The sequence below is a fragment of the Haliaeetus leucocephalus genome, unplaced genomic scaffold (assembly GCF_000737465.1).
Source record: "Haliaeetus leucocephalus isolate CR32 unplaced genomic scaffold, Haliaeetus_leucocephalus-4.0 Scaffold162, whole genome shotgun sequence".
NCBI classification, from domain to species: Eukaryota; Metazoa; Chordata; class Aves; order Accipitriformes; family Accipitridae; genus Haliaeetus; species Haliaeetus leucocephalus.
This window is the reverse complement of record NW_010972598.1, coordinates 15578816-15591749: the sequence shown is the minus strand read 5'-3', so window position 1 is coordinate 15591749 and position 12934 is coordinate 15578816. Positions and strand designations below refer to the sequence as shown.

At 42.2% G+C, this 12934-nt stretch overlaps 1 protein-coding gene across 1 annotated transcript in view; it reads left to right on the top strand.

The window, feature by feature from the left end:
- Positions 1–12934, top strand: part of AAK1 (AP2 associated kinase 1) — a 72519-nt gene that overhangs the window by 20913 nt on the left and 38672 nt on the right. The window contains exons 3-5 of the mRNA XM_010563033.1: positions 6693–6811; positions 8893–9001; positions 11227–11369. Of these exons, the coding sequence (XP_010561335.1) occupies positions 6693–6811; positions 8893–9001; positions 11227–11369 (371 nt within the window). The remainder of the gene's footprint in view (positions 1–6692; positions 6812–8892; positions 9002–11226; positions 11370–12934) is intronic.

Genomic DNA, 12934 nt, shown 5'->3' with positions numbered 1-12934 from the left:
CCCCCCTTTTTTTTTTTCTCTCCCCAGCTTATCCTAAAACCAGTTAGCAAGAACAACAGTCAGGCCAGAAGCCTGTAGCAAGATAACTGTGTTCCCATGCTGTTGTAGAGGCAGATGCAGGCCAAAGTGCAAAAGACAGTGATGGTTTCCCAAGAGACCTATAGCTGTTGCTGGCTCTAAGCTGATGGTGATCGCAATACTGACTGTGTGCTACCTGTTCAACAATGTTAATATGTCTTACGGATGAGTATATAAATAACTTTTTATGTCTTAGAATGAGAGTGGTATTTTAGCTTCTGCTGGCTTGTATGGGAAAAGAGTTGAATTTCCTTCAGAACTTTAAATCACAGGCACTTGTTTATGAATGCAAGGGAGGACTGTCCTCTGAGCTGACTCTCAGGCTCAGTGCTTTTCTCCCTTCTGGTGCTTGCAAAGTCTCTGGGTTTATTTGCTCTGTTTCATCTGAAGCCTGGACTGGTCTAGTGCCTTTTGCTTTCCCTACGTGTACTGGAAGAAAGGCTCTACTAGCAAAGATGTGCTGATGTTCCTAGCGCCTGGGTGGCTTTGCTTCTAAGCTCTGCCTTGTGTGTGACCCACCCTCCCCGGCCACGTGTGGCATAGCTATCTAACTTCACTTGAGGCAGTGCAGGCTCTTGAGCTGACCTTGGTTGGCTTGGAGTTACACAAATCCTGGCATGTCTATCTATTGTATTGGAGCTGGCATAGTGCAGTAGAGCTGGCAACTTCTGGCCGTTGGAAGGGTTACATTGCTTGCCGTTCACTGGAAATAGAAGTAAATGGTCCTGTAATGTGCATCTGGCAGTGCTTCATAATAATTGCTTGTCAATTTGCCTTTGATCTATTTCCTTTCAACTTTTCTCAGATTTAGCAAAGTTGGGGGTTGGACTGGAATAAGGAGGGAGAAGTTGGTTGTGGTCTGAGGCTCTGGAAGCTGAAAGTAGTCCTTGAGGCTGACAAGGTGGTAATGTTGTAGATATGTAGTGTGCAAGGAGGAATGGTTAACCAGGGGGAGCAGCTGTTAGTGAGATAGTTAGAAGCTAAAGTAAGTGTATTAATTTCAGCATGATGCTATGAAAAGCTGTCAGAGTTCAGATGAGCGCTGGGTGGCTCGTCTAAGCAAAACCTGCTTGTTCAGTGCAGTGGTGACCAAGCAGACAGCAAGAGCTGGGCAGCACCTGTCCTTACTGCTGCAACCCGTAGGAGAAGACACCCATCAGCTTCTGTGAACAGGTCCCTCTTCTGCGTAATGCTGCATGGTAGGTGAAAGAAAACTCTTAAAGCCATTAGAAAGTCTTCATTAGGCAGTGTTGGCTCCAGTCCAGGTGCTTGATAGCTTGGTCTCTTCCTGGGCTGTGCTGAACGGCATCGCTGTTCTGGGCTGTCTAATGCTGCTAAGTGAAAATTTCAGCCATCTATTGGGTCCTCCTTGCCCTCTTCTCTGTCATACCTTTCTGAAAAATGTGATCTGCCTTTTCTGTCTGCTGCTTACCAACAAAGTTGCTGCTTTTGAGGTAGCTGTGGGAGTACAGGTCCTTCTGGAACTCTTCTTTTAGCATGAATCTGAAGTATTGGCCACAGTTGCCAATAGAAAGGTTTCAAGTGCTCCAAAATGCTTCAGGTGTATTAGCTGGTAACCTACTTAAGCACCTTAACCTCTAACCTTAAAATGGTGATGTGGTGTTACTGTTAACCTTTTCTGCAATGCAACAGTTTCTGGTAAGTGCTATTTTCTTTAGCAGGATGTGCAGTTTGTGAGCAGTCAGTAATAAAAGTGTGAGGGTCTTGGGAGGTCCAAAGCTCCAAAATCTTCTCTTGTGCACAAGAAACTTAAAAGGAAATCTCTCTAGGTCTAGGTACAGACCACTAAGGGCATCCCTGCCATTTCCAGGCATTCAGATGTACAGCGGTTGTTGCATGAGAAACCTATAAGCAGATACGCCTATAGTTCTGACCTTGGCCTGGGAAGACCTGCAGCCTGAAACACTCCTGGAAGGAGCTGGATTCCTGTTGTAGTTCTGATTCGCTCTGGTGCATGGATGTGATCAAGCCCTGTTTCTGTAAATACGTGTGCAATGCATGAAAGCTTGTGGCCTGATTTCTTTGCCCTGCCTGTGCACCTGCTGCCCTGTCCTTTGGAAGCCAGTTTGCAGGTGTAGGTTCTTGGTATTCTTAAAATTGGCCCGTAAGTCCTGCTATCTTGTATTTCTAGAGCCATTTTTGTATGAGGAGTGTGGCAAGAAGCCACTGTTCTTTGTGCTCTTTTTCTATCCCTTTCTGCTTCCCTCATCTTCCTGCTGTTTTACTGAGTGTTTCGCAGTCCCATTCTCTGCATGCAAAACTGGCAGTACTAAAGCCAATTAGCAGTGGAAGGTGTAATAAATGCAGAGAAATTCAAATTAGGGTGGTATTTTTCACACCTTTTCTGATTTAAATGTGGAATGACTACCTGAGAGAAGTTAGACATTCTTGAATATGTTGTGCCTTTCTGGACTAAATCCTGGATACAGTCAGAACCTGGGCTCGGTAAACTGTAGTTTGGAAGGAATATTGTGGTCTGTTTTAACCGAGGCAATCGGACCAGATAATGTATTAGTTGTTTAGAGAGTGAAACCTGCACCCTCTCTTGAATGGATGTGGATCATCAAATTTTGCTTCTCTGATGGCAGCATCGCTTACTCTAGATTGCTGTGCAAAAATTGCTGTATGTACCCTGATTAAATCAATACTTGTTTTCTCTGGAGAGAAGCATGCTGCTTTTATTAGTAGCAAAATTGTCATGCTTTAATCTGCAGTCAGTGGGAGTTTAATAATAAAGTAACCAAATTGGTAGGTATATTTGCAGACAAAGTAAGTTAAATGATTTTGCACAGCTTCCATGTGTGGTGTCGTCAGCTGAAGTTTGCAGGAGTTAAAGGTAAGGGAGAGAAGGACATGAGGATGTAGTTTTCCTATGACTTGTGTAAGTACTGTGACAACTCTGCAAATGTTGCAGGCTTCCTCTTCCTTGGATGCGGCTCAACCTGACGTATTCGTCTCTCGCTGCTCCATCTGGAAGATGCTCCAGGCCATGTTTCTGTCAGGTCCTGATGTGTTGATGTTGCAGTTCTGTATCAGAAAGCATTAACTTGCTTAATTTGTATTTATGTATTTTAGATTCTAAGTTTCTCTTTCCTTGGAGCTTTCAGGATGGTTTAGCTATGTTCTCCGTTGCATAGACTACAGTTTTCTTTACCACTTGGCCCTGGTTGCATGTAAGCAAAATAGGCTGATGTACATATTCTAGCGAGGGTGCTCTAGGAGTGACTTTGTTAATTAGCACAGGATCCAAACTAGAGGAAAGGTACCTTGCCCAAAACTTTGCTAATGAGACATGAGCAGTTGGTCTGAAGAGGTACCAGTCCCACTTCAGCTGAAGCAAAGATTTAGAAGATGAAGGTCCTTGAATTTAATGGATCTGCTTTTCTTTTTTAAAAATTTTAATTCATCTGTATTTGCTGCTCAGCTCATGTTTCTTTCTGCTGAGTGTGGCACTGTAAACAGAGACACAGTATCCTGCTGGCCTCCAGGCCTGGCAGGAGGAGCTGTGGGAAGGGAACTGAACTCCTGGAGAGGATGGATGACTTCTGACTTTCTCATTTGGGAAAAGAAAAAAAAAAAAAAAAAGTCTGTGATTCCCAAAAAGTTTTGATGATGACTGAGGCTCTGTAATAGAAAAAAAAAGACAATTTTTTTTGTTGGTTTAATGTTTTCTCTAGATTTTATCTGTGGTCCATGGAAATATTGTGCAGAAATTAAAAAAAATAAGTCCAAACCTGATCTCTCCAATGATTTTAAAAAGCATAATGTGTTAAGAAAGTAGGGATTGAGGAAGTGGTGCTGGTTTTGGGTCCCTTCTTGCTGGCTCCGTTGTGGGTTATAAGAGGGGTAGGGGGAAGCAGTAGAGTGCTGTTTTGCTTTTTTCAACATAGACATCCTTCAAGCTAAAGATAGCACAGCGGGATGTGCAGATTTGTTCTCCAGAAATGAGACAAATGTGGCTAGGGTAGAACAATAAGGCTATTGCTGCGGGTTTAGGAGTTCTTAAAAATGACTTGTAATTTGAGATCCTCAAGTTGAAGCAGCTTAAGGGAGAGAGTCGGGGTTATTTTTGTGTCTGAATTTGAGCACTATAAAGAAATGAGGCCCTCCAGAGTTACAAGGGTTTTAAAACCCTCTCTGGCAGGAGTGAGCAGCATCTGTATGGCTTCCTGTATCGCAGAGCCATGTCCCGTTTTTCTGAATTTGAATATCCATTTTGCAGCCTGGTTATAGTTTTTTAAGACCTTTAATTAAAGTCCTGACACTCTTTTTTTTTTTTTCTTTTTTGTTTTTTTTTCTTCCTTCTGTTGCATCTTTTTGCAACTTCTCTGGGGCTGTGTCATGGTTTAACCCCAGCCAGCAACTAAGCACCACGCAGCCGCTTGCTCACTTCCCCCCACACAGTGGGATGGGGGAGAGAATCAGGAAATAAAAAAGTAAAACTTGTGGGTTGAGATAAGAACAGTTTAATAGGACAGAAAGGAATAAAATAACAATGATAATAAAATGACAAGAATAATAATAAAAGATTGGAATATACAAAAGTGATGCACAATGCAATTGCTCACCACTTGCCGACTGATGCCCAGTTAGTTCCCGAGCAGCAATCTGCACCCCCAAGGTGAATTCCCCCCAGTTTATATACTGGGTGTGATGTCACATGGTATGGAATACCCCTTTGGCCAGTTTGGGTCAGCTCTCCTGGCTGTGTCCCCACCCAACTTCTTGTGCCCCTCCAGCCTTCTTGCTGGCTGGGGGTGAGAAGCTGAAAAATCCTTGATTTAGTATAAACACCACTTAGCAACAACCGAAAACATCAGCGTGTTATCAGCGTTATTCTCATACTGAACCCAAACCACAACAGTATACCAGCTACTAGAAAGAAAATTAACTCTATCCCAGCCAAAACCAGGACAGGCTGTTTCCAGTTAGTTCTGTTTCTAAAGGTTGATGGGGCTTCCTTGGAAAACCTGGTCTAGTTCCTATGACAAACTATGATGTGTAAAACTAAGGTTTTTGCATGCTAAGAGAGATTTTTGTCTAACAGCTCTGATGCTGAGAGGCATGTTATTTGCATGTGTAACTTCTGTGGTTGTTTTGGAAGATGGGCTGTAATGGGTGCCATAAAAGCTGTCTGATAACAAATGGGGAGGGTTATACTTTGAACACAGCAACGCCGTCTGGTCATTTGCTCTTTTTCAATCTTTTCTTAGTAAAAATAAATGCTGGTTTTAGTAAAAGCTTCAGTGGGCCTTTTGGCTGTGGTGTTTGATTTGTTAACAGCTTGTAAGCACCAGTTGTTGCAAGACTGCAGCTGTCAAATGCAGCCTATTTTAACAGTAAATTTTACTGAAATACGGCTTTCTTGCTTGTCACATTTTACATGATGGGGAGGAACTCATTTAAGTGCTAAATTAAGTGCTAGTAGTAATTATGTACAAACATGTCAAATGTAACTATATAAGTCTTGTTGATCTGATGGTTTGTGGCAGCTTGTAAAGAACGGGATTCACCAAAGGGCTCAAACTTTTAAAATGAGAATTCTTTGGGATGTGACTAGCTTTTTACGGCGTGTGACTACAGTTCTTGGTGTCGTGGGACTTCTGAATGCTACAGCAGCACTGAATCATAACTTACTATTGAGCTGATTCTTTAGAAATCCTTAAGCATAAAAGGAATATGTGCTGTAAGGTAACGGAGAGCAAATGAAGTGCTGTCAGGTTGTAGCATTGACAATGTCGTCATGCTTCTCTTTTTACCATTGTGCAGCACTTCTTGGCTACTTGGATATGTGCGACTTTTTTGTTCTGATTCATTCTGATCTCTGGGAGCCAGGTGCAAAACTTTGATGCCTATATACCTGCATCCTCAATCAGTTTCCTATTTCTGTCCAGGACTACAAATGTAAAACTCATATTTTGATGTGTTGCTAACGGAGATGAAAGGCTTTCATCCTAAACAAGTCAAGTATGTCCTGGGAGTCCTGACTTTACTAATAGCAATGACCACAAAATGAATTGTGTTAGTTTTTCTTTTTTCCTTGTTCTTCTGTCCTTTTTTAAAAGCACTAACATCAAACCATGTGTGGAAGATGGGTTTCTTCTGCTTCTTGCACAAATCAGCTTTGTAATGTAACTTAGATGTTTCAAAAGTTGGGAAGCCTTTTAAGTTTAGGCCTTTAGTAGTTCAGTGGGTGATCTGTAGCTCTGATTTCTGTCCAAGGCAATGTTGCTGTTTATATTTCAGCTTTCTTCTTCATAATGGAAATTAATGGAGCAATGAAGGACTGTCTGGCAGGACAAGTAACTGGTGTAATTGCTTGTTTTTATGGAGATGTTAAATGTTAACTTTGCTTCCATTAATCACCCCCTTGGATTCCTTTTAGTTCCCAGAAATAACTGTCTAGGCAGAGTTGGAAGCTCTGGAGCTAAGCACATGTAAGGGGTGCTCCCACCACAGCTCTGTTAGTAGCTGCCGAGTGCCCTCCCCCTTCTGACTGTACTCTGAAGGGAGATGGTGGCAGGGACGAGGTTGGAAGCAAGGACCAAGAGGTTTCTTTGTTAATGAATAAGATGATTTTATGTCTTCTGCAGGAGGATTTGCAATAGTGTTTCTTGTGAGGACTAACAATGGAATGAAATGTGCTCTGAAGCGGATGTATGTCAATAACGAGTATGACTTGCAAGTCTGCAAAAGAGAAATCCAAATCATGGTAAGTCACCACTTCGTACTGGGGCCCCAGACTGGGAATGGAATGGTGTGAGAGCCTGCTCACCATTTGCCTGTGATCTGTGTAGCACCATGTCACAAACTGTGGGTTTTCTTAGCAAAACTGTCTCTCTTTGGAAAGACCTAACTGCTGGAGTTATGTGACTATGTGAAAATCTTGTGTTGAATTATTTAAAATGTAAATAGTTTCAGTGGACAAGAAAAACATGGTAGCTGAAAAAGTAGAGGGAACTTCAGGAAAATGTGGGGAGGAAAAAAACTCCTGAGTCAACCCCACAACTTAATGGTAAGAGGAAGAGCTGAAGAGCTGGGCATGGTTCGGTGTGTTAGACTTCAAAGTCTAACAATCTTCAGTTCAGGGCTAAAGTCTTCAGCCTTTTAGACTTCATCAGAAGAGGCTGATGATTCTGATGTAACTGTCCTTGAACTCAAATCAGTGCATGAATGGAAGACCTCCATCCTGAGATGAATTTATGTCACAACAGCTTCTTATCTATTAGGTTGGGATGAAGAGCTGTCTCTGTATTGGAGAGGTTGATAGATTAAAACAGTATTTGTGGGGTAGTTACCGCCTGGGCTTTTGAAACAGGGCAGTATTTATAATAAGCACTGGGATGTTTCTCTAGATTATTGGGTACAAGGAGTTAGATGATAGGATAGCTTTTTTAAAGAGCTGTTTTAAACTTAGTGTCTCTAAACAAAGAAAAAAATTGAGATGATCTAAATTTTCTTAGTCTTGTTTGGAGCCTAGTAAACATGGAAAGTGCCACTTTTGGAGTTGTATTCAAAGATATTGATGAACATTTAGAGCAACTGTGAGGTGGGGAAGGAAATAGACAATCCTCATTCTGCTAATTTACAACTTGAGTTGTAGGTTTGGGGTAGGTGATCTTCATATCAGAAGCTTTTACCTGTGGCAATTCTGGATGTGTTTTTCTGAAGTAGCTTTTACCTAGGCTAATACCTTTAAAGTTAACTTCTGGAGTTTGTGTGATAGTGCACTGAAGCTTTTGGGCATGCTTTGTCATTGCCATAGCTAAAGCTACATGGGAAAATTTGAGATTAGATCTTACACCAAAGGTTTTAGCTGTGCTCACAAAGCTTGTTTACTGGGATTTTATTTGCCGGTGTTTTCCACTGTCTCCATGTCTTTGGTGCCTCTTTGAAATGTGTGGCTAACCTGGAAATTGAGGGTGAGAAGTATCCTTCTTACTTGGGAGGTCCACTTGCTCCTGTACTGAATCTTATCATAAGCACTAATATTTGCCCTGAAGAACCAGTACGTCACTAAAAGGACATATTTTCTTCTTTCCTAGCTTTTGTGCAATAAATAAGTATTTTAAACTTAACTGCACTTTTTGCAACCCTACAGCATTACAGCAGAATGGCCAGCAGAATCTTGATTTCTTTTACTGGTGAAGCTGAACATTGAACTGGACTGGCTATCACACCTGGGAGCGTGTGTGAAGCTGGCAGTCAAAGGAATGACTTTTCCCTGCAGGTTTAGCATGTGTCATGGATAAGTCATTGATAGGAGAACTTGTGCTTTAATCCACCAAGTTACTTAAAATAAAGTACTTATAAAAGCAAGGTTAAAATTTATTTTATTACCTTAGTGGGTTTTTTTGAGCCTGAGAAGATTTGAGATACTCTTTGCCAGCTGAAGAGTGGAAGGAGATGAGAACAGTAAGCACAACATGTAAAGTGGATGGCCACCACAAAACATCTGCCTTGTTCTCCCCTCCCCATAAAGGAGGAGCAGCTCCGGGTGGCTTGGCCTGGGCCATCTGAGGGAACATGCAAAAACGTGGACTGATCACTGAACAAGTTAGTTTATCAGGTTGGCTGTTTCTCTGCTGTTTGTCTCAAATCCTTCTGGAAGGAGAATAGGTAAAGAGAGACCTCAGGTTTGTTCGAGTTTTGTGTGACGATTAATCCAAAGTGACAGAAGCTTGTGCCTACACAGGAGAAGAGCTAGGAAAGCTGTGCAGTGTAGAGGAACCAGATTAAAATATTGCTCACTCTTTATGGCTGGTTTATGCTTTGAATTTATTTATCTTACAGCGGGATCTATCTGGCCACAAGAACATTGTTGGATACATTGATTCCAGTATAAACTCAGTAAGCAGTGGTGATGTATGGGAAGTGCTGATACTAATGGACTACTGTCGAGGTGAGTGTGGGCTCAACATATTACTCATTGGTAGATTTTCCCTTTTCAGTGCTTACAGGAAACTTGCACAACATCTTCCTTTAAAAAAAACCCAAAACTGTTCTTGGGCCTAGCCCTTCCTTGGCTACCAAGGAACCATTCTGAACAAACCAAAGCCAAAACTAGGTGCGGGGAAGTGGATGATATGTGAAGCTATGCTGACTCTGTTAATGGGATTGGTACCACCTTTGTCCCTGCTCAGGGTGGTCCTAGATCCTTTCTGTTGTGAAGGGGAACCCTTAAATATATATTGCTGTTTTCCGTAGGCTGGTCCGCACAAGAAGTGGCTCTTCTAAAGCTGCCAGGCTGTGGAATGAAATTCTTCTTCACTTTTTGTCATATTGCAAGCTTTTTTCCACTTCAGCCTGACTTAGGATTGTTCTGGAAGAAGCATGAAATGGATAATGTGAAGCTGAAAAGTACTCCTTTTACCTCTGACCTTTTTGCTTGGCTGTTTCTAGCCAGACAGGCTCTTCCAGTCTTTTCCAGCTGTCCCAAAGCTTTGATCTCTTGTGGCTAGGATGTGGTGTTTGGAAAATGACGCATGTGCTGTGCTCAAATGCCTCTCGCAGGAATAGTGTTAAGCAAAAATAATGTTTTGGCCAGGTGACTTCAGAAGTCTGTGGCTGTTTTGGATGGTGGCAGCTGATGGAAACAGGTATTCTTGGGATTGTTTGGCTTTTAACTGAAGCCAGGTGCATTGCAGCAAGAACAACTAGATGCTAAAATGCCTTTAAACTTGTATGGTACAGCTTTCTGTTCTGCCATGCCTTCTTTGCTGCTTCGTTTTGATGCAGGAATCTTCACTAACTTGCACTGGGTTTGTTTGCTGGTAAAAGGAAGAACCTTACTTGTAGTTTTGCTGAAGGAATCATTGCGTAAGCTCCCTGTAAGCTTAAACCTAAAGATCACAAGGCTTGTTGTAAGAAATAGGCCTGACAGTGCTAGTAAATACATACTCAGCTCCATGTTGCAGACCGCACTGTGGAGTGAAGTGCAAACTATAGCAGTTCAGAATGCACTCCCTCCAGCTGCATTAGCCTCCCCTCTGTGCCAGACTTTGGGCTGATGAAGTAAAATCCATCTTTCTAAGGCCTTTCCTTCCATCTGAAAGGAGGAGAGCTGCAAGGTGGTATTTTTCACGTAGCTTGCTTTTGCCAGATGCTCTGCTTGGCATATGCCTGTCTGTCTCCAGCATTCAGACTGAAGCACAGGAGTTGCTGTTATACGTTGGATTTTCCCTTGTTACTTTCCTGTTGTGTCAAACAGTTTCCAGACCAAATCAGTGTGTCTTTGTGTGCAGAACCGCACTCATTTTGAGTGCGGAATGTTCACAGCTGTACTATTTTTTAAGCTGAGCTTTTCTTTTGTACCATGGAAATTAAGTTTTCTGATACTTGTGATGTGAAATGATACAGTTTTGTTTTGCCAAAGGTTCGGAAAGGAGTTTTTTTTTCTCTGTATATGGGGTGTTTTGAGGGGGGAAGAATCCTCTGTGTGGATTGTTTTGGAAAGGCTTTGACAGCAACAAAACCTCAAAGTTGAGGCAAATTCAGGACTCATTCATGAAAACTTACTTTTGTTTGTCTGGAGTTTCCCTTATTATAGATGGATTTTTAGGTTTTTTGCCAGTCTGTGACTTTAGCCAAGCCACTTAGTAGTCTATGGGTTTTTTGAGTGTATCCCTTCCTCCTTACTCTTGCTTACATGTGGCAAACTATTTTGTGGACTGTGGGTGCCCCAAATTCAGCCTTTTATTCCTTTAGTCTGACAAAAACATCTTATTTTGAAGAAGAAAGAAAAAAATGCAACTTAGGCAAAATTACATTTGAGTCTTAACACAGCCAGGTGAATGTGGGCCTTAGAAGCTAACTTGTTGCTCTTGAAGCACTGTTCAAAGATGAGATGAGATGTAATGCCTGCTGGCAGATAGGGAAAACCCCCTGGGATTTAGGCGAGGAAATGAGAATGAAACAAGATGAGTAAGCAGATGGCAAAAAGCCTCTGGGGAAGGCTTGGTGCGAATTTTGAATTTGAACTCATGAACTACTTGTGCGCTGACTGTACAGCCACGGTTTGGTGGGGAGCAGACTAAGACAAGTTATCTCTGGTAGGATTGGGGCTTAGACCAGGCCAGACCTCATTTTGCATACCTGCTCTGATTCTTGGTGTCTGTTTCTCCTCAGGAGGTCAAGTGGTGAACCTCATGAACCAACGCCTGCAGACAGGGTTCACGGAGAATGAGGTCCTGCAGATCTTCTGCGACACCTGTGAAGCTGTAGCCAGGTTGCATCAGTGTAAAACGCCAATAATCCACAGGGATTTGAAGGTGAGTTGTGGACTCCAGTAATACAGCAGGGAGTGTGCATCCTCCTTAACGTGTGTGTCTGCTGCCTACGCCATGGCAGACAGGCTTTGAATACCAGTACTGTGTTTCTGTTGTTAGTAATGAGGAAAAGTGAACATAAATACCTCTCTCTATTGGAAGATAAAAAAAGGAATGAGCCTCATTGCTGCTTACCATATGTTTACCATCTATAGATCTAATTAAAAAACACAAATGTTTGTGAATAGTTCTGTTTTGCACAGGAGATGTGCCAGAATGTATCTGATGAATTATTCACGGTGACTTTCTACCACCTGAAACACTACTGATGTTATAAGGTAGTTCACAAAAAGCATGCTGTAAATTTGTTTCCTGGACCCACATTAAAAGGATCCTTCCAGAGATGTTGGCCTTGGGGCAGGAGTCATAAGAAGCTTTTGAAACTGGCCTCTAGCTCTCTGTTGACCATGAAAGTGCATTGTAAAACTCTGTGTGCTTAGCTGGGAACAGAGCTAGGCCAGCGGGGAGAGCTTTTGAAAAATCCCATGCCTATAATCAAACAAACAAACAAAAAGATGTTCCCTTTCCTCTCAACTAGCTCGTAAAATGCCTGAATAATATATTCAGCCAAGAAGGAGGCTCCTGTGTACATTTGAAATTCAGATGTGCTTTGAGGGTCAGGTTCTTTTCAGAGCCCTCAACAGATGTTTGTTTTGTGCTGTTGGCCATTGTTTTATAGGAGCAAAAGATGCCACATGCGCCAGTGAGAGCCAGGTAGCGCAGGGGGGGAAAAAATCTTCAGGGTATGCTTTAGCATGTTTCAAATGATTGTGACCCCACGGCTCAGTCAGTTTGAGTATATGAAACAAGTCTGACATCTGTTTTTCTAGAATGAAACAGGTGGAGTCTTATAAATTTGAGGCCTGGATTTAAAGCTGTTAAGGTCTGTGGGCATCTTGCAGGAGTTTGTATAGGCAAGGAAAACTGGGGTGAGAGGATGAGGCTTAGGAACAGGGACCTCTCCAGTTGATATTAACCCCTGCTATTACCTTTTTGGTGAATCCCTGGGTTTTTTTCATAAAGAACAAACTCATTGTGTGGCATGTGAATAAACTCTGGCACATCTGTGATGGATTAGTGAGTTGATCTTGAGCATTACTTTCTACACCGAGTTGCAGTTGAAACGGACTGTTACAGTCTGATGTCCAGCCCACTACTGTGTGCTTAGATCAGTAAAGTTTTTGCAAGGCCTGCCTCTTGGTAACCTGTGCCCAAGGTCAGAGAGTTGGCTCTTCTCTGCTTTGAGACATGTTTCCTAGTTGAATAGTCGTGTTATTTCTGTCATGATGACCTCTGGAGCTCTAGTCGCAATTGGGAATAGTACTAACACAGAAGTAATGATTTAGATATGTTTTGACTTTATTTGAGTTCAAATTTAATAATGCCAAGGGGGACCTGCAATTCCAAGAGAGATCAAGGGCCAGAGAAGTTTTGCACAAGTTCTGAGTGTAAAGAAAGATATCTGTCGGCTAGGTGTTTTGTTGGGGTGAACATAACCCTGCTGAAGA